At 35.8% G+C, this 27569-nt stretch overlaps 2 protein-coding genes across 6 annotated transcripts in view; both read right to left on the bottom strand.

Moving 5' to 3' along the window:
• The window catches only part of LOC141428934 (cytoglobin-2-like), a 286546-nt gene that overhangs the window by 231789 nt on the left and 27188 nt on the right, over positions 1–27569 (bottom strand). The window lies entirely within an intron of this gene.
• LOC141428926 (cytoglobin-like) lies at positions 5010–27185 on the bottom strand. 5 transcript variants are annotated; one of them, XM_074088999.1, is made up of 4 exons: positions 27051–27185; positions 12535–12695; positions 8773–8998; positions 5010–8031 (listed from the first exon to the last, which is right to left on the bottom strand). In XM_074088999.1, exons 2-4 carry the CDS (start codon positions 12687–12689, stop codon positions 7897–7899), a joined length of 516 nt encoding a protein of 171 aa, XP_073945100.1. In that variant the 5' UTR covers positions 12690–12695; positions 27051–27185; the 3' UTR covers positions 5010–7896. The 5 variants fall into 5 exon arrangements, with proteins under 5 accessions (XP_073945100.1, XP_073945098.1, XP_073945101.1 ...); XM_074088997.1 differs by having other exon boundaries at positions 27047–27185; XM_074089000.1 differs by lacking the exon at positions 27051–27185 and adding an exon at positions 16042–16068.

A 27569-nucleotide genomic window follows, 5' to 3' on the forward strand; every position in this document is an offset into this window, starting at 1 on the left:
TAAAAATAAATTGTTCTGATGTTAGTGTGTGTGTGTGTGTGTGCGTGCGTGCGTGCGTGCGTGCGTGCGTGCGTGTGTGTGTAAGTGTATGAGATGAGGATGTGGATGGAGGAGAGAATGGACGCAATGGACAATGGACGATAGACGATGGAGGATGGACGATGGAAGATCGACGATACGTAGACGATGGACGATGGATGATGGACAATAGACGATGGGTGAAGGACGATGGACGATGGAAGATGGGCGAAGGACGAAGGACGATGGTCGAAGTAATATGGACGAGGATGGACGATGGACGAGAATGGACGATGGAAGATGGATGAGGATGGACGGTCGAAGATGGATGATGGACGATGGACAATGGACGGGAATCACCGATGAACGACGATGGATGGACGAGAATGGATGGTAAGCGATGGACAATGGACGAGAATGAACGATGGACGGGAATGGACGATGGACGGGAATGGACGATGGACGAATGACGATGGACGATGGAAAAGGATGGACGAAGGACGATGGACGAGGATGGACGATGGACAAGAATGGACGATGGACAAGGATGGACGATGGACGAGAATGGACGATGGACGCTGGCAAGGATGGACGATGGACGAGAATGGACCATGGACGATAGACGATGGACGATGAACGATGGACAAGGATGAATGATGAACGAAGGACGAGAATGGACGATGCATGGACGACGGCCGATAGACGATAGACGATGGACGAATGACGATGGACGAAGATGGCCGATGGCCGAGGATGGACGATGGATGAGAATGGACGATGGATGATGAACGATGGACGATGGCCGAGAATGGACGATAGACAAGGATGGACGATGAACGCTGGACAAGGGTCGACGATGGACGATGGACGATGGTTGATGCACGATGGACGGTAATGGACGATGGACAAGGGTGGACGATAGACGATGGACGAAGATGGACAATGGACGAGAATGGACGATGGGTGAGAATGAACAATGGATGAAAATGGACGATGCACTATAGAATAGACGATGGATGATAGACGGTGGAAGATGGACGAGGATGGACGAAATCCTTAGAAAAATATTACTTAATTTCTTCGTAATGGCCACGGAACCCTATTTTGGGCGTCTCCGACACGCTCGTGGCCGGTTTTTTAGGACACGTTTACTACACTTAGGTTTGTCTCTTAACCACCCTATTTCGTTAAACAGGTCCCGTAATAATTGACTGGTGGAGGCTGTATTAATTTACCCTCTCGTGCTCTCCTCGTGTTGTATTTATTAGATAAGGGCATTTATATTCATTTATCTACATGCATATCATAACTTCCCTATTATATGTTCAGAAACGACTATCAAATGGCCTTTATTAAGAAACCTGGTATCTGCGGGTGCATCTTAATGTTCACATTAAAGTACAGTGCATCTTAATGTTTACATTAAAGTATCGGTAATACTTTTTTTAACAATGCATTCCATTCCATTCCATCCAATGCATATCTGTACATATTGTAAAAAACTTATGACATGCATGTAGATAATAATTATTATTCAGTCAAAATCAAAGTCAAAGTCAAGTCAAAGTCAAAGTCAAAGTCAAAATACAGGCCATATCTGAACATATTATAGAAAACTTATGATATGCATGTAGATAAAGTTATGTATGCGGCTATACATAATTAGGCATTAAAACACTCGTGTGATCTTAACTCGTGTGACTCGCCTTCGGCTCGTTTCATAAAACCACACTCGTACTTTAATGCCTCTCATTATGCACCAGCCACATAAATAACTATTACTCACCACCTTCTTAAGTTGATAAATTTAATTCCCGAACCGGAAGACGGAGCGTTGACAGGCCTTTCAAGGTGGATTGAGGACATCGCGAGATATGCAGATAGGTAATCGGTCAATTCAAGTGGCGAATGTTCACTGTAGCGTTCTCAGGGGAGGCCTCTGTTTAGCAGTGGACGTCTTCCGGCTGGCTGATGATGATGATGATGATGTTGATGAATTCTCTTAAGATCACAGCGAAGTAGTTGGTGTACGTACTCAAAGAAACCATGAAACACTAAAAGCCATTATAGAAAAGCCTAGTTTGTGTACGTTATATACACAGATACGATATGAACAAGTCCGTGCTTAAATATAAAGCGATTTCATCACTTATTTCATTCTCAATTAATCCCGCACATTCAACATAATAAAAGAAGCGCTTGAAAAATCAGTGCGTTATTCAAGCAGTGTTAAGTACCTACGTGCAAGGGAGCACGACAGATTAAATATGCAAGATACTGAATAATGCTGTCTCTAGTGTAGTCAGGACGACTTCCATTCGTCTAAGGGATTGAAAATGGGTTTCCGCTGTTTTTATTTAGCTTGGGCTCATTTGCGTTTTTTTCTTGTTTGACCTTACCTACATTTACTAAGTAGGTAAGGTAGGTAATAAACTTAAACGACTTTTTACGAGTAATCTTAACGAGTACTCTCATTTCTAGCCGTAGACTAGCCCATTTCATTTCACTTCCTTAAGAAATGATGCTTGCAATTGGCTGCCGAAAGAAAAATCCGACCAAATGTGTGTTTGACTCGCGCACGAAGGGCTCCGTACCATTATCTATACAACATTAAACATTAGGATAAAAAAACCGGCCAAGAGCGTGTCGGACACGCCCGGAATAGGGTCCCGGAGCCGTTACGAAAAAATTAAGTAATATTTTTCTAAAGATTGCGTATTTTGTACGGAATATTAATAAAAATTAAATAATGTAGGTATATACCTTAGGCTGATTTACTCATAAACTATTTACTAATAATTCCCAAGAAAACTTATAACCGTTATAGTTTTCCTTGTAAGTTTGATATACTTACTATCATCCTGATTATTTTCACATTGTTCCACCCACCGGTTTAGATTTTAGAGGGGGGGGGGGACGCTCTATTTTAATGAAAGTTTGCATTTAAAACTTGAGTATTTTGCAAACAAATCACTGAATCAGAAAATCGTTTTAGCAACTCCGTAATGGTTTTAAAAGACCTATCGAACGATACCCCACACTACAAGATTGGATGAGAAAAAAAAAAAACACCCCCACTTTACGTCACTTAACTCTAAACAATTTTTTAAAATATTGAATTGTACCATTTTGTCGGCATATTTTACATATATATTCGTGCAAAATTACAGCTTTCTAGCATTGATAGTCCCTGAGCAAAGCCGCGGACGCACAGACAGACAGGTTCCGTTTTTGCCATTTTGGCTATAGAACCCTAAAAACGGGGCAAAAAATCAAGTTTGTTGTATGGGAGCCCCCCTTTAAAATTTATTTTATTGTATTATTTATTTTTAAAGTGATTATACAACTAAATATTCTGTGAATATTTCAAGCGCTACCTGTTGCCATTATTAAATTCAAGCAAAAAAATCACGTTTGTTGTATGGGAGCCCGCCTTCAATATTTATTTTGTTTTGTTTATAGTATTTGTTGTTATAGCGGCTATAGTTATACATGTATAATCTGTAAAAAATCAAGTGTCTAGTCTAACTATTACGGTTCAAGAGAAAGAGCCCTGCGACAGACGGAAGGACAGACAGACAGACAGTGGAGTCTCAGTAATAGGGCTCCGTTGGCACCCTTTGGGTACGGAACCCTAAAAATATTTTAGATTTCATTGTGCGAGCATGCCTCTAGTCGCCTTTGCAACGGCCTTTTTAATCACTTTTTAAGTAGGTACTCGTAATCACCGTGTTCGTCATTTGTTATTTGATATCATCCTTTTAGAGAAGGCCTTTGACTCCTCAATATAAATTAAAAAAAAACACCTACTTGTAGGTTTTAACTAGGTACGTATTCAGGGCCGTCTTTCGCCTATTAGAGGCCCTGGGCACATTAGGATATAACGGGATTAACGGGGGCCCTAAGACCATAATAAAGCACTCTTTAGCTATCGGTTATCGTTTGGCAATGGAGTAGGGTAGGGACTAGGGGGCCCCAATCCATCGCGGGGCCCTGGGCACGTGCCCAGTGGGGAAGAGGGACCTTACGTTACGTATTATAATATACTCGTACAACGTGTTCATTTTCTAAGTGTGCATTAAATAACCAAAACCTCAGACACCCCAACATAAATTTTTGTTTTAAGTTATTTTATTGTAGGTATTTATTTTTTATTACCTATCTAATATTAATACTATTATCGCATATTTTGCTAAGTCAGTAATTCCACCTAATTTCTAACTCTTCAGTCATAGTTTGTGCTTGTTAGTAGGTAGCACTTGTCATTTTCAGAAGAAAATTGAACTGACAGAAAAACGGCCAGTAAGGTAAACGAACGAGTGCTCGCCACTGCCCCAATAGTTGGCATCTTTAATCTTATGTCATCTTCGTTTTAATTTTTAATACATAAAAATGAATCCCTATTTCCCTTGGTCACGGTATTGTAGGGACTAGGCTGTATACCGCTGGCAGGTGGTAAAACTGACCACCTGGCAGGCTAGATTGACTTTATTATGTATAATATACACAGATTGCTCCCGACAGCCTGAGCGGCTGGAACTATATATGTAAATTAGTGATAAGTTCTACCAAGTTCTACATTAAATCTAAATAATTGAAGAATAAACATTTTTATTTTGAACTGAGTTTAAAGTCACGCGCGTAGATCCCCATTACCTAAGCTCTTACCAAGTTACAGTCCCCACAGTACCTATCATGCGTGAACGGACCGATTTCGCTAATTCTTTTTTTGTTGTGTTCTTATAAAAGAAGATTAAAAAAAAAAACTACACCGGGGGCGAAGCCGCGGGCACCAGCTAGTTAGGAATAAAGATGGCAGTGGGGTGTCGTATATTGGGCGTTAGCGTTTCGAGCACTCGGACGTTTACCTTACCTACCTATTAAATTATCTGGATAATATGCAACCTCGCTAAAACAATGTATTGTATTAGTAGAAGCGCTTTTATCCATCGATGGGATAAATAACCACTAGCCGGTAAACAAAACACAAGTTGATTTTAATATAAAATTTATTTATTCAACTAGGTACTCGTAGTCTTACATTAAATTCTGATGTATTTACATATTTAGGTGAACGCGTGTTCGATTAAAAATGTTAGTTTAAAAATATTTACACGAGGACAATTTATTACATAATTATAAAAAGAATAGAAGATTGCGTATCATTGTATCCTTTGTAACCCATTGCTGCTAGACAGAAGCATGAAAATACGCTGATATTCTTTTAGAAAAGATGGTACAGTCGAGTTCATAAACTTGTGAGCAACAATCTGATCAAAAATATCTGAAAACAACTCTAATTGTTAATTGAGAAGCGTGTTCCGATATTTTTGATCAAATTTGTGCTCACATGTTTATGAACTCGACTGTACCTTTAAACGATCTTGTTCTCGACTTGACAGAACCAGGTAGGCAACGCTACACTTTATTTTCATTTTCAGGTCTCTGACATTTACTTTTATCACAAATGTTCAGACAGTTATACTTAACGAAGAAGAGTCATCTTAAAAACAATAAGTATAAAGTTCTATAGCGCCTTGAAAATGGTGTAACTTACGTCGTAAATACTAATCAAAAGGTAATAGCTTTGCCAATTCATGTTATAGCCTGAAGAAGTGTATTATTGCGCTGATGATATTTGTTGATACATGGCAAAATTCACCTACTTTCGAAGTTGAAATCAAGCATGGCAACTAGTACAATGGTAAGGCCGTTAAGATTCAATGCGGGCCAATAAAATTGATTGTACAAATCGTAAATTATATATCAATATGGGTTAAGTGATCGAGGCCAGCATTTTAGATTGCGAGCGATTGAAATGGGTATGGCGAGAAAATATAAAACGGCATGTAAAATCTGTCGATTACGACTCCGGCCATAGGGTCAATTGACTGGAAAATTTTAATTCTTTATCAATAACAATTTAATATAGGTACGAGTAACTGTTAAAAATATACAATACAAACAAAACAATATTACCTACTCGTTACATTTTTTATATCCAGTTATTAAATAATTTACCTACCATAAACATTTTGTTTTTAAGGGGCCGTCCAGAAAGTACTTACGTCACACCAATTTTGGTTATTTTTAGCGCTATGTGTGACATCATTTATGGACGACCCTATACACTGTAACAAAGTGGTATTTTGCCTATAATCGCCAAAGCAGGCCTTGCCGTCCCACTGTCGCTAATATTATTTAATACAAGACTGAGAGGGACGTACGATACGAACTTCGAATTTCGTAGTAGCCCCCCAGGTTAGGTATGGGCTGAATCGAAAGCAGCAGATTGCTTCTTTACTTTGTCGCATTAACACATTTGTCAATAAAATAATTATTCATATTATAATTAGGTACGTGACGAATACTTAGTGTGCACCTACAGTGTACTGCAGCAGGTGTCTTGGTTGTTTACTAATTGAAAATTTGTCTATATTATACAACTATTCAATCTTTTTTAGCTTTGGGAATAATTTACTACTTTGTTTTTAAAATACACATTTTATAACACAGGTTCAAAGTTTAAGAAGTGATAGATTCTAAAACATATTACAGGTCCATAATAATATGGATTCAATCCAGGTGCACCGAATAGTCAACACTAATTAACAACGTAGAAAATGCATACATACTCTTATAATAAAAATAATAATAATAATAATAAATTCATTTATTTCGGGCAACTTGGCCCATACAATAAATACCTTACAGACTAACATACATATTTATAATCAATATTATTTAAAACTAATTTGGTGACAAAACGGCGTGCCCCGTTGAGTCACGGTCCCCGACGTCGCTATCATATGCGGCATGGTGCCCCGGAACCACCGGAACACGAGTACCTATACCATCGCTCATCATTCGAATGTAAACTATGAACTACAATTCACGGAGGTGTCAATAAGTCCATAGCCCCTGGTGTAAGTTTCTGACGCAAAAATTATCTCGAACAAGCTTGTGTTTAAGTGTATCTATGAGATCAGTTTCTCGCCGATATAAGCGTAAGGCATTAGTAAATCTAACTAATATTTAAAATGCGAAAGATTGAGTGTATTATTATTTCACGCTAAAACGTCTGTGCGGATTTGAATGAAATTTGTAGATACTTGCAGTAGATGACACATACTTAGGCTAGTTTTTATTAGTCCAATATTCCCACGAATTGAGTAGACAGTCTATACATGTATGAGTCTAGAGCCATGAAACTGCACGGCCAGACGGGCGTTACTTATCCTCCTACGCCCAAGTTAAATTATTGATTTATGAACATCAAACTTTATGTCATTTATGATAGTTTAATTTAAAATTACAATAAGTCCTTTCTAAAGGATTGTGGGCGTTAGGAGGTTATAAAACGAACATGAAGACCATGATGTGATGTTTGAGAATTTCTGCAAGTCTAAACTGCCAGACGTAAATGGTAAGCGAGCAAAGCCGCGTGTCAAAGCATAGTTAGACAATTAGTAATACGATATATAACAAAAAATCATAAAGGTAACTATCATGACTTCCTAACGTATGGGTTCACCTTGTATAAGCTTGTTTAATATTCATAATTAATGAAACATGTTATTCCAAAACCTCTTTTTTCCTACAATGTAATGTACTATTAATATAATAACGTTTACAACATGTAACTAAGGAATCCATATTTTCATAATGTTTAACGTTCATTTAGAATAACATTTACTTTCAAAAATGCAGGTACTTATATCTTGAGATAATCAGTATACAATTGAGACGCTAATACGAACGCGACCGAGACATTGTTTTGTGTCTAAAACCTGCACTAAAGGCTAATACAAAAAAAACTCATTATATTAACTGTCATACACGAGACCCATGGCTTTAGTGCTTCTTCCGGAGAAGCTGTTACCTCTCTTCGGAATTCAGGGTCTCAAACACATGCTTGTACCAGAACTCGACAGTTTTTCCCCAAGCGCTGAGGGTCGCGTTGTCCAGTTTTAGCACTTCGATGAACATTTTCACTATGACGTCTTTTAAATCCTGAAAATTAAGATACGAAGTTTATGAGATCGTAATTGTCATATATTTAAAGGCTGATTTTTTTTCTTATCCTTTCCTTCCTATATTTCTTTTATCATCTCTAAGGAACCAATTAGTAATTATCTTGCTCCACTTTTACTAAAATTAATTGCCGGTCCAACTGGAGAAGAGTCACTGGAGACAGAATACAATGGAAGACGTTAGAGGAGGCCTATGCCAATAGGCACTGAGACATTCTGGAAAACATTGGTTGAATGATATTTATCTACCTAAATGAGTGCCATGCTCTATTATTTTTCCAAATTATATAATAGATAAAGTAAAATCTGAGCCACTAATGTAGGTACATTTTATGTTAAGTGGGAGGCAACGGGCGCATTAAACAAAACATTTTTTTTTGTTTTGGTTCTCTTGTTCTTCAAGTTATATAGAACACAGGATTAGGTAGAGGTGATATAAAATCTGGACAGACTTAGCTCAACGTCCTACAACCACAACAGGGTCATTACCTATTCGAGCGTTTCTGCCTAATAGTTTTGTGGTCACCTTTCTATAAAAATGGCAGATGATTCTGCTAAAGTTTCCAGTTTTCTGGCAGTAGAAGAACTCTTACAAATAATCGTAAACAGCTTTACTACAGCCAATTCGTAGAAAGTGTGAATGAACACTGTGAATAAAAAGTGTGGATGTCCTTGGGCTGATATGATAATGAGTAGGTAAAATACCTAGAGCTAAACTTACATGAAAATGGCTCTCCTTGATTTGCCGTTTCTTATGTGACTCGCCGAGTTTCTGCATCATAGCAGCGACTATCTCGGGCTGGTTAAGGTTGTTCACGGCCTGGTTAAGGGAACTCATCAGGTTGATCACGTGTGCTTTGAACTGGATGTTGGCTGCGAACTCTTCTTCTGGCAGCTTACGGACCATTTTGAAGAATTCTTTCGTCTCTGGGTAAGCGCGGAATAGTCTGGGAATGGAAAAAACCTCTTGTTAAACTACTTAGAAGATATGAGTGTTGGATATAGCGATGTTTACTAATGTCAAAGAAATCTAATGCCAAAAAATAGAACATCGAAGCGAGTCAACGGAACTAAGTACTTTTAATCTCTGGTCTAAAATCTTCGAGTTAGACTCTGCAATCATGTCTTTAGCAACAATCACAATTTGTTTGCTCGTATAGCTACATCAGTAGATACTCGTAGAACCCATCCTGCTCCACCACAAAACTGATTTGTGCATAACCTAAAGTGAAATTCGACATTAAATTAATTATGAGACTCGCAATTAACGGTCCCGTTTTAACGATTCCCGAACAAACTGAATACTAATGGGTTTTAATCACCCGCTGCCGCAGCTCCACATAATGCTTTATGGTTCCGCTGGTTTGGTCGATGCGGCCGTATTCAAGGTAAGTGTTGCGCCAGTGGTCTTTATTTCAATTTGATGTCAAAGTTGTTACAGAATTCATAGAGATATTTCTTTTTTTTTAGGTAGGATACAATGTGGATGGCGAGAGCGACTGCCTCAGATAGGGATAGGAGATACAGCAGGCTTTAGCCTGAATTAGGACTCTTTAAACTTTTGAATTACTTGTGAGAATACAGGATTCTTATAGATTTTCACACACATACACACCGCTCTACCTCCAGGTTTTGTGTTCTCCTTTGCAAGTTTTGTTTCTGTCTAAAATTTACTATTCATTAGCTTTTACGCTAATAAATAATAGTCCCACTTTTCCGTTTACTCCTGTTCAGTTTAATGAGAGGGTCTTTTAATCGGCGAAATGTCGCAAGATGGCTTTAGTATCGTGCGGTCTCTTTGACGTTCATTTAGTTATTTATACTCTTTAAACTAATCACAAACGTGACACAAATATCAAAATTGTCAAATAGACCTCATGATATGCGCAAGCCACACACCCTCATTGCACTCGTCTCGTAGATTTTAAAGATTCAGTTCAGATGCAGTGTAGTTTGAAGGCTGATGGATATTTCTTCTGTATAATATAAACTCTTTATTTAAGAAAAGTCTTTGTATTTATTGTCAATAATTATTTTTTTGCATTTTTACACGCAACGTTAAAGAAAAAAAAGTAGCCAAACGGGACACAATAAAATCCATTCCCTCGTGCGGTCTAAGTCAGTGTCCACCGTTGCAGAATTTGTTCAAACAGAACAAAGACCTCACACCTGACAGGCAATTAACTTAAATCGATACTCGATAGGTTTACGGCGAGTTTAACATCCATCGTAAATGTTACGTGGATCGACAGCCGGAATGCGAGTGCCTCGTAAAACTGAGCGAGTGCGCCGTATAATATATTTTTATTCATGTTTTAGGTTAGATTAAAATTGTATTTTGTCTGTTACTGTTTAACACAGAAAGAGAATTTGACTTTTGAACCGCAACAGCACTTCGACGTGCTGTTTATTTTCAATAAATGTTAACCCTGAGTCATGGATCAGTTCCATAGATTTTGACTTCGTTTAAGTCCGCCTTAACGTTGAAATCTGGTAACTTTTAATAATATTTAATTACGTATATTTTGGTAACAAATTTCGATATATGAGTCGATAAGGATTGTAGTTATTAAGATCTCTTCAGCTAAAATTAGCTAACAACTCCATTGCTTCTATACCTACCTACCTATTTGAAATGTTGTAACGACTCCGATCCCTAGTCACATGAGTTGAGCTTGGAATAAATACCTGAATAATCTATTAATTCATTATTTTTTGTAACGTGAATTACTAAATAAAAAGTTTCTCTATAATAAGTTTTTTTAAGTTAAAAAAAGGTATGATAATACATATAACAACACGTAACAGAGGATGTAAGTAATAGTTGATTACGTACATTTTGGCATTAAATCTCATATAAAAAAGTGACTACTGTGACTAGACATGTTCTTTTCGTGGACCCTTTAAATACAAACACATTTAGATAACATAACCTCAATGGTAGCTATGTAAATATTTGTTGTTTCCACATTGACTTTCTATAACCAATTCACAAGACCAACTCTATTCGGCATCCTGCGATAGAGTTTTCAAAACTAAGTTCGGTCTAGCGAGCTATATTAGAGCGCGCGCTAGAAAATAAGCTTTTTCTTTTTGTAAAATTTTATACAATAAATATAGTCAGGGTCACCGTCATCGAAACCGATGTGGAGGACTATATATATATAAACCATTTAGATATTTCTTCTAAGTTGGACTTCACTGCTTAAAGAATTAATTTTGAACAACTTGATGTTACTTAGGCTTAACTTGAATTGTTTGGCGTGATAGGTATAGTTGGTTTGTTAGGCGTGTTCAAAACTGATAGTAAAGGTCGTCACTCAAATTGTTTGTCGATCGACAAATTACCAAGCTGAAGTAGTCAGTGTGTCAGGTCAGATGTTCATCATTCAATAAAATACTTTCATAAGCTGTCTAAGCCTTTAGGGATCTGTGATGTAACTTTTATGCCAATTGTATTTTCGACTATTTATTTATTATTCGTTTTTATTGTCTATACCTATATAGATAATCTGATGCTCGAGTCTAATACTGCTAACAATTTATGCTTCTTTAGACTCCAAGTACCTGCCAAGTACCAGCAGATGTTCCTGCGCTCCGACTTTTGGCCGAAGAATGTGGCATTCCTTCATTTTATGGGAATACCTATTAAAAACCCTGAATGGTTGTTAATCTTTTGTTTTTTGAATTTCATGTCATGCGGTAAATTTTTGTTGATAAATCCTTAGTGACTCATTTTCATTGACAACGAGTTTCGTTATCTAGAATTGTAGGTAATGCCTCAGTTTTATTGGAGTGTGTAGGCCACAAGTATGTACATATACTGTTGAGTACATTACGTTGGTGGCAGACGTGAGGTTAAACCAGAATATATTGCTGTAGCCTATAGATGCTTGAAACACTCGCTGTTTAAGATTCACATCATTTTGATTGAAATACCTCTATGTTCATTCTAAATTAAAGAAGAACAGTCAAAGTGTGCACAGAAGAGAGTTAAAGGAGGCGTAAGGGGTATAAAGATGTAGTGACGTGACGTGCAAAATTTTTAGTAGACGATCCAGAGCAAAAATAGTCAAATTGGGACGAATGAGAAATGTAGAGAGTGGTGAAAATTTAGGTAACCCGGTGGAAATCGAGTTGTTATTATACTACTGGATATCTGATCATGTTAGTACGTGGCTGAAAAGTAGAACGAGGATGATAAAGTACAAAAGTAAGTAGCTACTTGAAGTCGATAACGTAGCTAAATTTACGCTCTAGCAAACAAAAGCACCTTTTTAACATAAATTTTTAATTTACAGTATTAATAATACTTTCACTAACTATTTAACTAACATTATAAACAAATCTTGCATAAAAAATAATTAAATCCTTTGGTTACGGTTTGCTTCAACAAATATATTACGTGCGCATTTTTTTTCAAACGGGGAGGGAGCATCCACGCATTTACCATGCCACTACCATGAGAGTAGCACAAACCCACCTTTTAAGAAGCTCTGTCCCATTGGCGACAGAGTCAGCATAAACGGGGGCCCAAGATTTCTGGACCGCGTAGACTTCCCGCCGCGTTAGCTTGGATATGGGATTCACGGCGTCCGGGTCACCACCCCACCACAGGTAGCTCAGCCAGCCGCCCATTGTTGTCTGAAATTATATAAATTAAATCCTTAAGGGAATAATTTCAAATCAGAATGGTAGAGTATACAAGGAATTTAAAAGGAAATCACAGCTTTGCGGGCTTTACAAGTGAGAGTAACAACGGAATTATACATTAAAGCATGACTGAACGCACTTGGTCGTATGTATTAATTTTTTTTTGGGAAAAAAAAACATTTGCTTTACTCATTTATATTTACTAATTGACTTTTGTCTCTACTTGCCAACGACGATCAGGTTTTCGTTTGATTACATTATTTTGGCGGACAAAAGAGTCGCTAATGAGAAGTAACCCTATAGAATTCACATTATTGTTATTCAAGAGCAGTTTCCTGCTTTATATGTATATGTAGGTATACAATACAATACAATAACTCTTTATTGCACACCAATACAGTAAACAGTACAGAGAACACAAGTATATACATAGAGATTTTCTAAGGTAAGCCATAGGCGGCCTTATCGCTTCAGAGCGATCTCTTCCAGGCAACCTATACAATGGACAGAAATAAGGAATACATTTTAGCAGGTGGTGCAATTTACAGTAGATTAGAGCTGTATCAAGAATACATAAAACTAACACATAGGTACAATACACATACACAACAAATCTAAACAGATAGATAGGTAGATAGATACCATAACAACACATAAATAAGCTAACTATAACATTCATACGCAAGATGACAGGTAGTGCTCCCTAAGCATAGACTTAAAGATAGGCAAGGACTTTGCGCGCCTCAAGTCTATCGGTAGGGAGTTCCACAACCGAGTGGCCTGGACAGTGTAAGAATAAACATAGAATTTAGAGTTTGAAAGTGGGACAGTAAGGAGAAAGTTCTGAGAGCAACGAACAGAAGTAACATAGCTAAATCGCTCTTTGAGGTAGCAAGGAGTTGCAGGGTTAAAAAGAATGCCGTAGATAAGATGGAGAATGTGAGAGTTTCGGCGAAAGCGGATGGGGAGCCACCTGAGTTGTGATCGGAAATAAGAAACATGATCATATTTACGTAGGCCAAATATGAACCGAATGCACAGATTTTGAATTCGCTCAAGTTTATTCAAGTGCTCTTCTAAAAGATCGGGATAACAAATGTCAGCATAATCGAAAATAGGGTGCAGTAAAGTCTGTGCAAGCGCAACCTTGGTAGCAAATGGAAGGAAATTCTGAAGGCGTCTTAGGGATCCCATCGCAGCAAACACCTTCCTGCTAATCTCACATACATATGGAGACCATGACAGAGTGCGGTCCAAGATAACACCCAGATTTTTTACCTGATCGGCAAATGGTATCAGAACTCCGTCGAAAAATACAGATGGCAAAGATACAAAGTCAACTCTTGGGATAAGTTTCGAGCTGCCAACAATAATGACTTGGGTCTTTGTCGGGTTAACCTTTAGGCCATATCGTTGGCTCCACCTTAAGATCTTTGTCAAATCCAGGTTAATGGATTCGATAACCGACGGGAGGTCAGCAAGCATGCCTTGGGAATAAATTTGTAGGTCATCAGCATAAAGGTGATACGAAGAATGAAGATTATGAGAATATTATACTTTATCAAGATTAAATGTAGAAATAATGTTTAGGACATCTGGTAAAAGCTCTCTGCGATTTGGCTTAATGTGATAGAGTCGAAAACCCTGTTTTTTTAATACAACATAATACGTAGTAAAATTTCTGGAAATACCTGTCTCGATGATTCCACGAACGTCGCTTAGAAAGCAATAATGTACCTACGAATGTATGACACTTTCTAAGAAGTGAAAGAATATTGTAGACGTGCTACGACGTAGGCCTCTACGAACTCAATGTACCAGTCACGTACCAGTACTTAAAAACCTTCAACTAGCCTCAAAATACAAAGCGATTGATATTCATAGTTAATTAAAGTGAACGTGTAATATGAATTATTGAAGTATTTATATGTATATGTAGTTGGAACTTTAAACTAAATAATAACTTCGGACTTGTTGTGTGTGTAATTATTCGACAGCGATATTTTATTATTCTTCAAAAGCTTTTCTACCTCTTGTTGAAATATTTATGTTCCAATATTATTTAAGTACCCTAGTATAATTAAAAATAGGAAAGGATCTACCTTAGATCTGACCTTTTGTCCACTCTTCACTCTTTTCAACACAATAATAGCAGTTAAAAGTGTAAAAATAGAAGATAAATATATGAAAAGTAACATAACGATGGACCCTTTCTCACAGTGAATTAGTTTAAACTGAATAAGAAAATGTTTAGTTAATGTTTAAACGTGCAGAAACTTTATCATATATCACGGGACTAGAATAAATATGAATCTTATTTGACTGACAGCAAGACGTGTTGATGTAAAACATACACTAGTTGTTTGTTTCTCTGCTTTGTTGTCTGTTGCAGTAAAGTTGATTCATTTTGCGCCATTGTCAACTGTAGCAATCTTTTATTCGGTGATGCTTTAAATATTTCTTTAATTTATTTGAAATAAAGCAATTTTAAGACCTTTGGTCTCGTCAAACCCTACGAGTCCATATTTTTTTAAACTAAGAGTCTCTAAATAGAGGTTTTGGTAAAAAATATTAATGTCGCGACGTAACGTGTTTTTTCATTAATGTTGTAAACAATGCCAACACTTTCAATAACACTCAACATTTACGCATAAAAGTATAAGCATATTGAGCAGAAACGATTTTTCTTGATTAAAATGAGCAATAACAATACACATAGGAATATGCAACAAATAAAAACGGGCAATTAGAACAAAATCACACAATTTTTTGAGTAAATATGTTATTTACCATCTAAACGTATTCTCTAGAAATGCTTTCTCTTCACATCTAATAGAATAGTAAACATAAATAAAGGTCATCTACAAGATAACAACTACATACCTAATATTACTATACGTGTAACATGATATAATTGCAGAAAACTGCACCACAATGTTTTCTGAAACTGCAGCACTTGTATACCCAAAAGTGTGACTAAAGAAATACTTACGAAGGTTATTCTTATAAGAACAAACGTGATGATTATGTATAATTTATTTTAATTATTATATTATAGTTATTAAATGTAATTATTAAATAGTTATGTACAAATATCACATTTGGACTTATCTTACCTTGCCTTTAATTAATGTACATAAATAAAACGAATATTTAGGGGATGTTTCACCATCCATTGATTAGTGTTAACTGGCGGTTAGGTGTGATGCCGTCTCTATTTGTTTTGTTCGAATAGATTAGACGGCATCACATTTAACCGTCAGTTAACACTAATCAATGGATGTTGAAACAGCCCCTTATTGTAGTAATGAAAAACTAATTGCCACTTATTACTTACATAACAACGATATCAATGTCTTAAATGACTGACACTAAAGAATAGGCATTTCAACTTTTTATTTTATACCCCCAACTATGAGCAAACATGAAACTAGCGTCACAGAATGCACGCGGTCATACTAGCTTAAACAATCCAAACAGTATTATTATGAAAACTTATCGTAAAGTTAATATTTGTGGAGGCTAAGTTAGCATCACATGCTCGCCGAGGCGAATGAACGCCAGAGTCAATGTTTACTCGAAACCTAATTTTATTGTTGCTGTTTACTTGCATATACTGCAATACGTAATAAGTCCAGGTTAGTTTGAACGCGAAAAATTGCGCGTTCACAATTACAATTATGTGGTCAGAGAAAACGAAGAAGAGGATGTAGAGCTTATTTAAATCGCGAGATCGAAGAGAAAGAGAACTAACTGTTTTCACTTCAAAACCAATGTGACAATCAGCCTTTTCTTTTTCAATTGTTTTCTATTTATAAAATAGTAGAGTACTGACTTACTCGACTATTTCAACCAGACAGGGATGCTTTATTATTTTTAAGTCTAATTGTCGACTACAAAAAAAAACCCGTGAGATTTTGATATGCCTATTGCTTTATTTAGAAAGGGACACAGATATTATGCAAGTTGCGGTTCATTACTGTAGGTAGATGAATGATCGCTTATACATATATGTATTAACATCCATCCGGCCCTGTAATGTAACTAAACTTGAAAGACATTTCTCGTACAATTAAGGCATAACTTTCGTCAGAGTGACTTACATTTTTAAACTATCTTCTGTAAAATAATTCACGTATTATTATCGAACAAGCTCCAAAAGCACAAAAAGCCGCCATTAACCCTCTTAGTTGCGATTCACCACCTCCGTTAGTTATTATTCACAAAGGCACTTGGCCACTAATTAAATTGAGATTTGATGGGCGACCTCACGCGGTCGATTGAACTCCAATAATTGCATTAAGAGGGATTGAACAGTCGTTTAAGGCAATTGAACAATCATCATTCAGTTATCCGACGAGTCTTCGAATTTGAGGCAGAGGTTGGAATGGATAATCAATGCAAATGCAGAGTTTGCGACAGTCACATTATGTTACGCAAAAACTAAACTACTTATACTACTTATACTAATAATTTGTAAAAGATGAAATAGAAACTTTGAATAAACAGGCTAGTCCATGTCAGAGTGTAGGGGTTGTGTCCTTGGCTTGCCTATTTAGTATTTATATATTTACTCAAATGAGTTTTTATAACGAAATAATACTAAAGCACTAATCCATAGAATAATGGGTAAATTGGCCTCCATATCCAATACAAATCTCATGCATATCGCGTGAAAGCTAAGATAAGCTTAAATATATTGCTTCCGATTTGTAACAGATAACTTGATATAATATTGATTTTTCCTCTAGTCATTGCCAACATAATTACGACGTAGCTACGAAGATAACCGTTTGAGAAAATAGATTATTGTTTTGACATTTGGCTTCATTATAAACATGAGATAACGTTAATACTGAATTGCAATCATGTGATGAAATATATTTGGAATGTCATCCCTTATCAATAAAGTGCTGTCTGCAGAGCGGATTTACATTGATCTTATACTCGTAGGAATGGAATAATTTCGAATGATTGTTTGAAAGTTCAGTTTTCCGTGCATAATAGATAATGTATGTAACATAAAATAGGTATAAGGGCGTTTTTAAAAAAAGTGTACTTTTCTTTTTTTTTTAATTTTTTGATAAAATAGGGTTTTTCCTACTCAGAATCAAGAGCGCCATCGAATCCGTTATTTTTAAAAAAATACCCAAAAAAAATGTTAGTTTTGCGAGTAGATATAGTATGGGCGTGACACAACTGACTCATGAAATTAGGTATGTAAAAATGGGGACATTTTTTTAAACGATCGGAATCCATTGTGCTTTTGATTCTGAGTAAGAAAAACCATATATTTTTTCCAAAATTAAAAAAAATAACGGGTACATTTTTTTTTGAAAAAGCCCATAAACTAAAACTGAGGATTAAAGGCCGTAGCAGGATAAGGGAAGAAAAAATGCCCTTTATGATTAAGAGCTGGTTTTTTTTCTGTAGTTGCTTACCTGTCAGTCATATTAGTTTGACGGTTAAAATCGAAAAGCAACAGCGTCAAAATTTAAAAAAATATGTTGGTTGGATTTTGTTACATTTTATTCTTATACCATTCCAACACCGCCAAATAAATTAAAAATAAATCCTCTTTGTAAAAAAATATCAATAAAAATATTTTTTGACATTTACATTAATATTGACTTGAAAATATATTTATGTCATTTGTCGCCTTTTAAAAAATAAACTTATAAAACAAAAACCTTCTTGTTCTAATAATCATCACCATTTCTAATTAAGCCTTACTTAACGGTTTATCAGATATATCCATTTTTTGGCTTAAACAGGCAGTAAAATCGTCGAAATTAAAAGAATATCTAACTAATTGAGTGAGTTGCATTGTATTAGACTCTCTTCAAATAATATCTCTCACTGCTACAGAACTTAAGCATAAATCCTCTTTAAAACGAAATTAACAATAAAACATATTTTGACAGCAAGCGATGTGATGTTGTTTTTTCGCATATAATATGGCGTTGTGAGCTCTTCACATTTCATCTTTAAACCTGCGACACTTTATCATAATGTTATCTAAGAAGGATGCCATTAAGAAAATATTTTCGAAAAATCCGAAATTTTTGTACCACATCTCAATGGAGAAAGTTTTGGGTGTTTTAAGAGAGTCATACAATTTTTTCGAAGACTCATCTCCATTTTTGGAACAGGTAAAGTTATGCTTCATCGAATATTTTCCAAACAGCATAGGATTTGGATCAATTACAAGGCATTATTGTGAATGTGCGAATGGAATGCGGACGGTAGGATGTTGTTCACACATTGCCGCTATTGTGTATTACTTATCGCACGCAAGATATTTTTCAAAAATCGTTGGGCCTGCCGAAATTTTAAGTGGATTTTTCCTGAAACACGGAATTAGTGTTACCGTGAATGAAGATAGCGATAGTGATTAAAATAAGGATAGTTTTATTTCATAAGTGTACTGGCGACAAATGACATAAATATATTTTCAAGCCAATTTTTAAAAATAAAATGTAAAAAAAATTATGTATAAATATCAAAAATTGTTTATATTGTTATTTTTTTACAAAGAGGATTTATTTTTAGGTTATTTGGCGGTGTTGGAATGGTATATAAGAATAAAATGTAACAAAATCCAACCAACATATTTTTTAAATTTTGACACTGTTGCTTTTCGATTTTAACCGTCAAACTAATATGACTGACAGGTCGTTAAATAAGGCTTTTTTAGAAATATCACTTAGAGTGGTCACTCATTCAGGAATGAAAAAATTTTTTTTTGAAGTTGTGTCTTACGTGTTTTTACAGAAATGTTAAAGATGGAGACTCAATTTTCTTTCAGGACATATTTACTATTTAGTTAACCAAAATTAAAAAAGATGGTATTATAAAGTTCAATACTTTTTGAGAAAAGTCATATTTCATGAATTCGGATTTTATTTTTTTCCGGCTGAACTAATGGGAATTTTTCAATAAAACTTTGCACAATTGTACTACTAGATGTGGGTAGCTATAGAAAAAAAAACAGCTCTTAATCATAAAAGGGCATTTTTTCTTCCCTTATCCTGCTACGGCCTTTGAACCCTCATCGTTCTATGACGCGTACCCCATACACCACCATCAACTTTAGCGGTTGGCATACCCGGGAAACAGTATAAATAAATACTTAAATAGAGAAGTAATACGAGTTTTATTTTAATTTGTATACTGAGATCTGAATTCACAAATGATAAGGTATTTCACACTACCAATTAATTAATAAACATAATGATTAGTCAAAACAAGAGTTCCTCATAGATTTTTTATGGCGATGCTGCATGTAATAATCCACACAAACGCTGCGATCATCAAATCTACAAGGCAGCGTTGTTGTACGGCTTTGCTTAGGTATTAAAGCAGATGAGACTAATGTCGTATTTCGACGACCAGATAACCAGATGGCCTAGTGGTTAGAGAACCTAACTACAAAGCTTGAGGTTCCGGGTTCGATTCCCGTATTTGTATGAAAAATACGAATGTTTGTTCTCGGGTCTTGAGTGTTTAAAATGTATTAAAGTATGTATCCATACTAATATTATAAATGCGATTGTGTGTTTGTATGTTTGTGTGTTTGTCCGTCTTTCACGCCGTAACGGAGCGACGGATCGACGTGATTTTTGGCATAGAAATAGTTTATGGGCCCGAGAGTGACATAGGCTACTTTTTATCCCGGAAAAATGCACAGTTCCCGAGGGAACAGAGCGCGATAGCCGAATACCACGCGGGCGGAGCCGCGGGCAAAAGCTAGTAAATAAGAAATATCATGGGACACTTGACACCAAGTGACCTAGTCACAAACTAAGCAAAGCTTGTACTATGGATACTAGGCAACGGATAAACATACTAATAGGTACTTATATAGATATAACGTCTAAAGTCACATATTTATGGACTAACTGATCTGGACTAACTGTAGTGTTATTTTAAGGTCTATAAACATGGCCTTAGGTATAACTAGGCTTTAATTTCTTTTTTTTTATTGGAATCATTTTATTTCAAAGCAACTAAAAATTAAATTTCACAGTTTCAATTTTACAAAGTACCTAAATATTTTATAGTTCCGTGTCAACTGTGAATTAAACAGTTTAATATGGCAAAAAATAATAATAAAGTAAGTCATTTTATTCCACGTGCATTAGTGTTTCCCTACAGTATTTTTTTAAATTAGTCTCCATTGCTTAATTACATAAAAAATGTATGGTTGAATTAAGGTGCGTCCCACAAAGGACTGTAATGTACTTAAATTGGTAGCAATGGACTAAATAGGCCAGCGCTTCAATTAAACGTAACTGAATCGTATACAACAACTTGAATTTCATTTCGTCATACCGTCTGCCTCAGACGTAATAGAGAGCACGCTGTACAAAAAACATGTGAACACGCAATTGGGAATATTCACGGAATATTCATGTATGTAAGTACCCAAAAAAAAAAACGTAAAACGCGTGTTTTTTTTAGTGTTATCAAGTTTTAGTCCGACCGAAGCTCGGTCGCCTAGATATTAAAAGTGCAATTTGACAAGTATTTTTTACACTAATTTACGATCTGCACAGGAACAAGCGAAATATCAATATCAAATATATAATTCGATAATGCTTACTTACTATCCTTAAATTATTATAAATGCGAAAGTTATTTTAAAGACAAAGTTTTGTCTGTCTGTCTGTTACCTCTTCACGCTTAAACCGCTAAACCGATTTAGATGATTTTTTTAGAATTTTTGGACCAGAGATAGTTTGAGACCTTGGAAGGACGCAAGGATAGTTCTTATCCCGAAGCCAAACGAGCTATATTTGAATAAAAACCTAAGTAACTAAAAGTGGTAGAAGAAATGTAGGCCAAGATAAAGTACAGACAACCCAGAACATCAGTGTTAAGTTACCATAGTTCAAAATCAAGGGAGCGACTTTTAAAATCACATGGGTAACTTGTAAATACTCGTACTTATCGGATGGCGGTAAATTTTCACATAACTTTGAAATACGAATAGTTGTACACAGAAGTAGAAAATTACAGTTCTAATCAGTTTTGTCAACTAGTCGAAAATTTTATTTGTGATTCAAGTAACTTGATTCTTGAATTGAACTGGAATGTGATCTTAGAGTGAAACAAGTATGATTAAAAAAAAGTTTCCTTCTGTTATCTGCGGTGGAATAGTTATCGCTTTTCTTTTACTTATTTTCCGAGATTATAATATAATATGTTTTGTTTCAACTCAATCTATTAGGTACGTCTATCTCTAAGCCAAAAAATCTATACGCGCATAAATACGTAAAACGCTTAACATAAAGCAAGTGTCTAAAGAAAATAATGGTCTCAAGAAAAGATAACATGTCTACCGTAATGAAATTAAACGAATTGAAATGAAATGAAGAATACAGTATTCAAATGTATGTTATTACTGTTTGTCCAGTACTCAGTCATGTATTCAGCCTTGTATGTAGGCTGGCGTGCAAATATTTAGATTAAAATTGAGAATTACATAAAAAATAAAAAAAATATTAAAATAATACAAAATTACACAAATTATCTAATTTTACATGTCTCGAGAAAATATTTCACGCTATAAAAACATCCGTCAAGAAGAATTGTTCCTGTTTCGTCGGATTCCTGTTTTGTCGGATTCCTGTTGCCAGCTGTTTAATTTGCTTTTAAATAAATTCCCCTGAAGAGATTGTATCTCTTCGGGTACTCTGTTATATAATTCAATGCACATATTAAAGATATTGCGCTTATAAATTACTTAGCATCATCGCGATTTTAGTAGAAGGTTCCTCCCTTTCAGTCTCGCCTCTCTTTGCGTAGTATGTCACGATAGTTCAGTATGAATATCAACTAGCCTTTTATAATCATTCAATTACAGTCCTTTGTGCCTCAATCGGCGGGCTGATTTTATCAACACTGCGTTATATCATAGCGTTATCATTCAAACATGAGTAGTTGGTTATTATAGTTTGATATTCAATGTGACCTAATAAATAATGGGCCATCGGTTCCAAAATACTTAAATGGAATAGATAAGTAGTGGATGTACTCGTAGCTAGACTAGGGTTGCCATAAATTTATACAGGAATGTGGGCATTTCAAATCCGCCTCACATTTCCACGTTCCAATATTTGAAATTCTGGGGCTCTTCAGGACGTGTGACAACCTTAAGCTAGATGCATTACTGCATTACAAATATCATAAAAATAGTCTGTTTAAACTAAAAGGAACAATTTTAGTATTATTGGTAGAGCAAGGCACAAAATGGTAGAAAACGGATGAAAAAGAACAAAAATTTAGCGGGACGCAGTAAAAAATAATCAGTCTATAATAAGTTTGAAACTTTTATGAATACGGTGGAGAATACAAAGTTAACACTGGAACTATAATTTGGCTATACGGTAAAACAACTTTTTTTGGCCCAATCTTTCTTTAAACAAATGACGGGCAAGTTCTACAAACCGGTCTTTTGTGGAATGTTTGTAAATATTTGATAATCGGGCCGGAGGTTAACTTTTGAACTGTACCTTCATAAAATTTTGTTTTCTGGACTTTTAATAAATCATGATCTACTTTCGTCGGTTACTTGCTTGAATTTTTAAACATTTCGATGGAGTAAATAAATCGGCCCTCAATGTGCGTATTTTAATATCGTTGAAACCTGTGACAGTTATATCCAATTTTAATTCCTTGTCAAGTTTAAAACAGTAAATTCATCATACAATGTACTCTAAATAAACCGCCATTTTCGTTAATCTTAAATGCTTAAATCGGTTACAACACGTCGCTAATTCCGTTTAGTTTTCGATTTACGATCTTGGACTCAATCCAAAGAACTCTGTCAAAGCGTGTACAGTTTAACGACCGTTTGTATAGTAAAGACACGAGCGGCGCCTGAGTGTTTCCTATTTTAAATAGAGTTGCCCTGCCAAGACTTATATATTTCGAAAATATATAAAAATCAATCGCATGATACTCGTAACGTTCTTATTTACGCTATTTATACTAATATTAGTTACTTATTATGTGAAAGTAACTCAAAGACAGAGTTACTGTCAGTTATAATGTTTGTTACTTCTTCACGCTAAGACTCTTGAAACAGTTTGGATTAAATTTGGTATGGAGATAGTTTGAGGCCCTGGAAAGACAAAATAGTTTTTATCTCGGAAATTGCATGGTTTCCGCCGGATAACGATAAACGAAATCTTCCGATGCGGAATCGCGGGCAACTGCTAGTTGATTTATATTCTGGTTCGTATTTTAATAAAGTAATTAATGATTATGTTAAGTTGCTGATAAACTTGTGCATTCGCTTTTAAATTTGTCGAATTGAACAACGAACAAAACCAAGCGTAGAGCCAAAAATTACTACGAACATTTAAGCGATTATTCTTAAATGCTCGTCGAAAATTTTGTTATTCACGATAATGTCGGACGGATGCTCGGCAAAAAGCTCGAAGCAAATTTATCGTCGTTTTGTTTTGTGAGCTTTTACTTGTAACACAACATTCGCTAGAATGCTCATTATGAATGCTCAAAATTATCAGCACCTATATTAGATAGAGCCATAGGCAATCTTCACGTCACGGCTGTTACAGTACTTGCCCTTTGCACACGAAGACAACTGTGCTGAAGTGCAGTTATTTGAGTGTTTATGTGCTGGTAATACATTCTCAGGTATTTAATTATTATTAGTATCCGACCGAAATCAGTATTTGCCACAAAAACCGGAACAGAAACCGAATTTTGGTTTCTGTGTCAGTTTCGACCGAAATCGAAACTTTATTAGAATGCTCTTCTTGTCTATGACATGTTTTATAAACTTCGAAAATGTTTGAAAATATGTATCTGTGTCCATAGAAGCGAATTCCCGATAAATTGATACTTTGCTTTTGCAAGCTCTGAAAAGAGTGAGTATCTATTACTTTTGATTTTTGTATACAAACTTAAAAACGAAAAATTAGCAGACGCGCGGATGGCGGAGCCTACTTCACGCCATCCATTGGTTGCGAAACGTTGCACGAAGTCAGTTTCAGTTTCGGTCTTAATTTCGGGAAAAAATTGCTGAAATTTAAACTAAACTGAAACGCCAGCTAAACGCCGAAACTCACTCAAACCGAAGCCTAATGCCATGAATGCGATCAATTAGCAAAACAATTGACTTTCAAATAACGTTGTTTTATGCAAAATACAAGAGGATAAACATGACATGTAAAAATATCAAGTAGAAGGAAGTAGGAAACTGTCCATCCGTTTACCTCCTTCACGATTGTTTTCGTAAGACATAAATATTACCTATAGAACTTACTGGGACAATGGATAGATTACATAAGAACCCTACTCACAAAATAAACATTAGTATACGTTACAAATGTTCACACGCAGAAAGAAGTATGAATCTTGGCTCACGTGTTCGTGCGAATGTGAAAGACCCAGCTTTACATTTGTTACAACTCAACTTTGATTTACACTGCTGATTGCCGGCTTGGTTTTTAGGGTTGCCAAGACGAGGTATGCTTTACAATTAAAACTTTATTATTGTTATTATTTACATTGCTTGTAAAAAAGATTCGTTAGCCAGCGCCTATACTACGAAGTGCAAAATTCGAACTTCGTATCTTGGCGTCCCGCTGACGCTAATTTATTTAATACGAGAGTGAGAGGAACGGTACGATACGAACCTCGATTTTCGAATTTCGTAGTAACCCTCCAAACTATACACATAATACGATCGCTACGGATGCCGTTCTGAGTAGGGCGCTATAATAGTTATTTCCTTATACTTAATTATAAAGGAAAACAAGAAAATAGGTAATTTTAAGGCAAATTGACAGCAACGCCAATTTAATAAAATAGTACATAGTTTGCGGTTCGAATACCGATAACGGTTGGCTGCCAATGAGCTATTGCGGTTGTCTATTATTTACTTGCTTACAGTACTGCGGACTTCAACGTTTATCGTTGATATTAGTGTTACTCAAACTTTGTATCCTTAAATTGCAAGTGTCATTTGTATTTTTGTAATCATAGGACCCAAAGGTAGAAAAAATAACAACGTATCAGATTATGATTGGTTTTTTGGAGTCTTTTTGTATTCTCTATTTCAACTCCAAATTTGTTACTTTTACGGGTATCCTGTGAAACCATATCGAAAATACAAACTGAGACATGGATGAGAGCGGAACATAGATGTCGCTAGTGCTGCTGCATAAGTAGCGTAGTAGAAATAAGCAACCTGAGATATGTATGCATAGGAAAAATTCGTGTCTAGATTCGTGTCCAGCGGTGGTGTAGGGGTTAAAGCACGCAGCACGAATTGCTGAGGACCTGGGTTCGATTCCCAGCGCTGGTCTCTTTTTCTGGTTTTTCTGTGCATCCATGTCTCAGTTTGTATCTTCGAGATGATGCCTTATCACTAACAATATTGATGACAGAAAATGGAACAGCTTCAATTACCTTTAAGTAGCTGATATATGTAGATTCCAAGAAAAAAGTAGAAATTTTATAGCAGTCATATTTTACGTAAATTGTTTTATCGCGGATATAATATTGAGCGCATATTTTGAGTTTATTTGTGAAAGGTACCGCTAATCAATTTGTTTAATACTAAACGTCCATTTTCTGGCCATTGCATGAACGACCTGAGGAAAATATTTAAATGCTATAAAATATTATATCAGCCGGAAGGCGGTAGCTAGGTATGGTATATTATATGATCAATTACAGGTCTTTACCAATGCAATGGCGATAGGTTTTGTACTACCCGTAACCAACGGCTTCCTGAGTTCTTTACAATATCACTATAAGTATATAATGGTTTTAATGTGTGTTATTCCACCTTGCATTTAATTTCATGTTTGTACTTCAGAATAATAAATGAATCACTCCGTATTTAATAACCAAATGCCATTTGTATACAAGCCGGTGTAGGGCAGGGTTCTCTTAATGTAGTACGGATTATATTCATGTGCCACTCCTCGGTACGGCGCAATGTTATAAATATGATAATTTAATTATTTCCAACTCGCACACACAAGAAAATTGCTACGCGCTAATGGAAAACAGGACGATTTTTAAATATTTTGTTAGCACTTTACACAACGTTGCCATAGCTGTTCCATGTAGACTATTTGTAGAGATAAGATTTACTTATCAATATAATAATGTAATGTTTTGATTCAATGTGAAAATAATATCAGCATTTGTTTATGTTTCAGTACCTACAAGGTCAAGTTCACTAAGTAATCATTTCAAGTAAGAACCGTGTCACTGTTTCGTTAATCTTCAGGAAATATAAGAAACATAAGAGTCTGCACTTTTAAGAACACTTTGTAAATGATATAGGTACTTACTTACAATTTTTGTCACAGAACCAGTATTTGTTTTGGCGCCTTTTTTTCAACGACAACGCTTGTGGTTTTTGGCGCGCGTCAAGAGACCACGGCACGCGCGCTTCAGCCTATGTATCGAAAGAGACTGAACACAGCTGTTCACTACAGCCGCCCGCCCACCGTACTATCGCCTAGCCACTTATACTTTGATGAATACCTTAGTTAGTTGATAACGTCTAGACTCTAGACGCAATTTAAGATGTCGAAATTGAATCCCACGTGTTCTCGGTGCAACTTGTAGCCAATTAAAATATAGGCTGCGAAATGACTTTGGCGTTATTTAAAATAATTACTTACTTAAAACATCAATAAAAAAAAAGTTTGCGAATACAAGTATTTTTATTTCTCACTCTATTACTCTTTATCCGGAGCCTGTAAAAGAATTAGCCAAATAGGTTAAGTCGCAGGTTTGCAGGTTTGCAGGTGGTAGGACCTTGTGCAAGGTCCGCCCGGATTGCTACCACCATCTTGCTCGCTAATCCTG

This window comes from Choristoneura fumiferana, chromosome 6 (assembly GCF_025370935.1).
Source record: "Choristoneura fumiferana chromosome 6, NRCan_CFum_1, whole genome shotgun sequence".
Taxonomy (NCBI): domain Eukaryota; kingdom Metazoa; phylum Arthropoda; class Insecta; order Lepidoptera; family Tortricidae; genus Choristoneura; species Choristoneura fumiferana.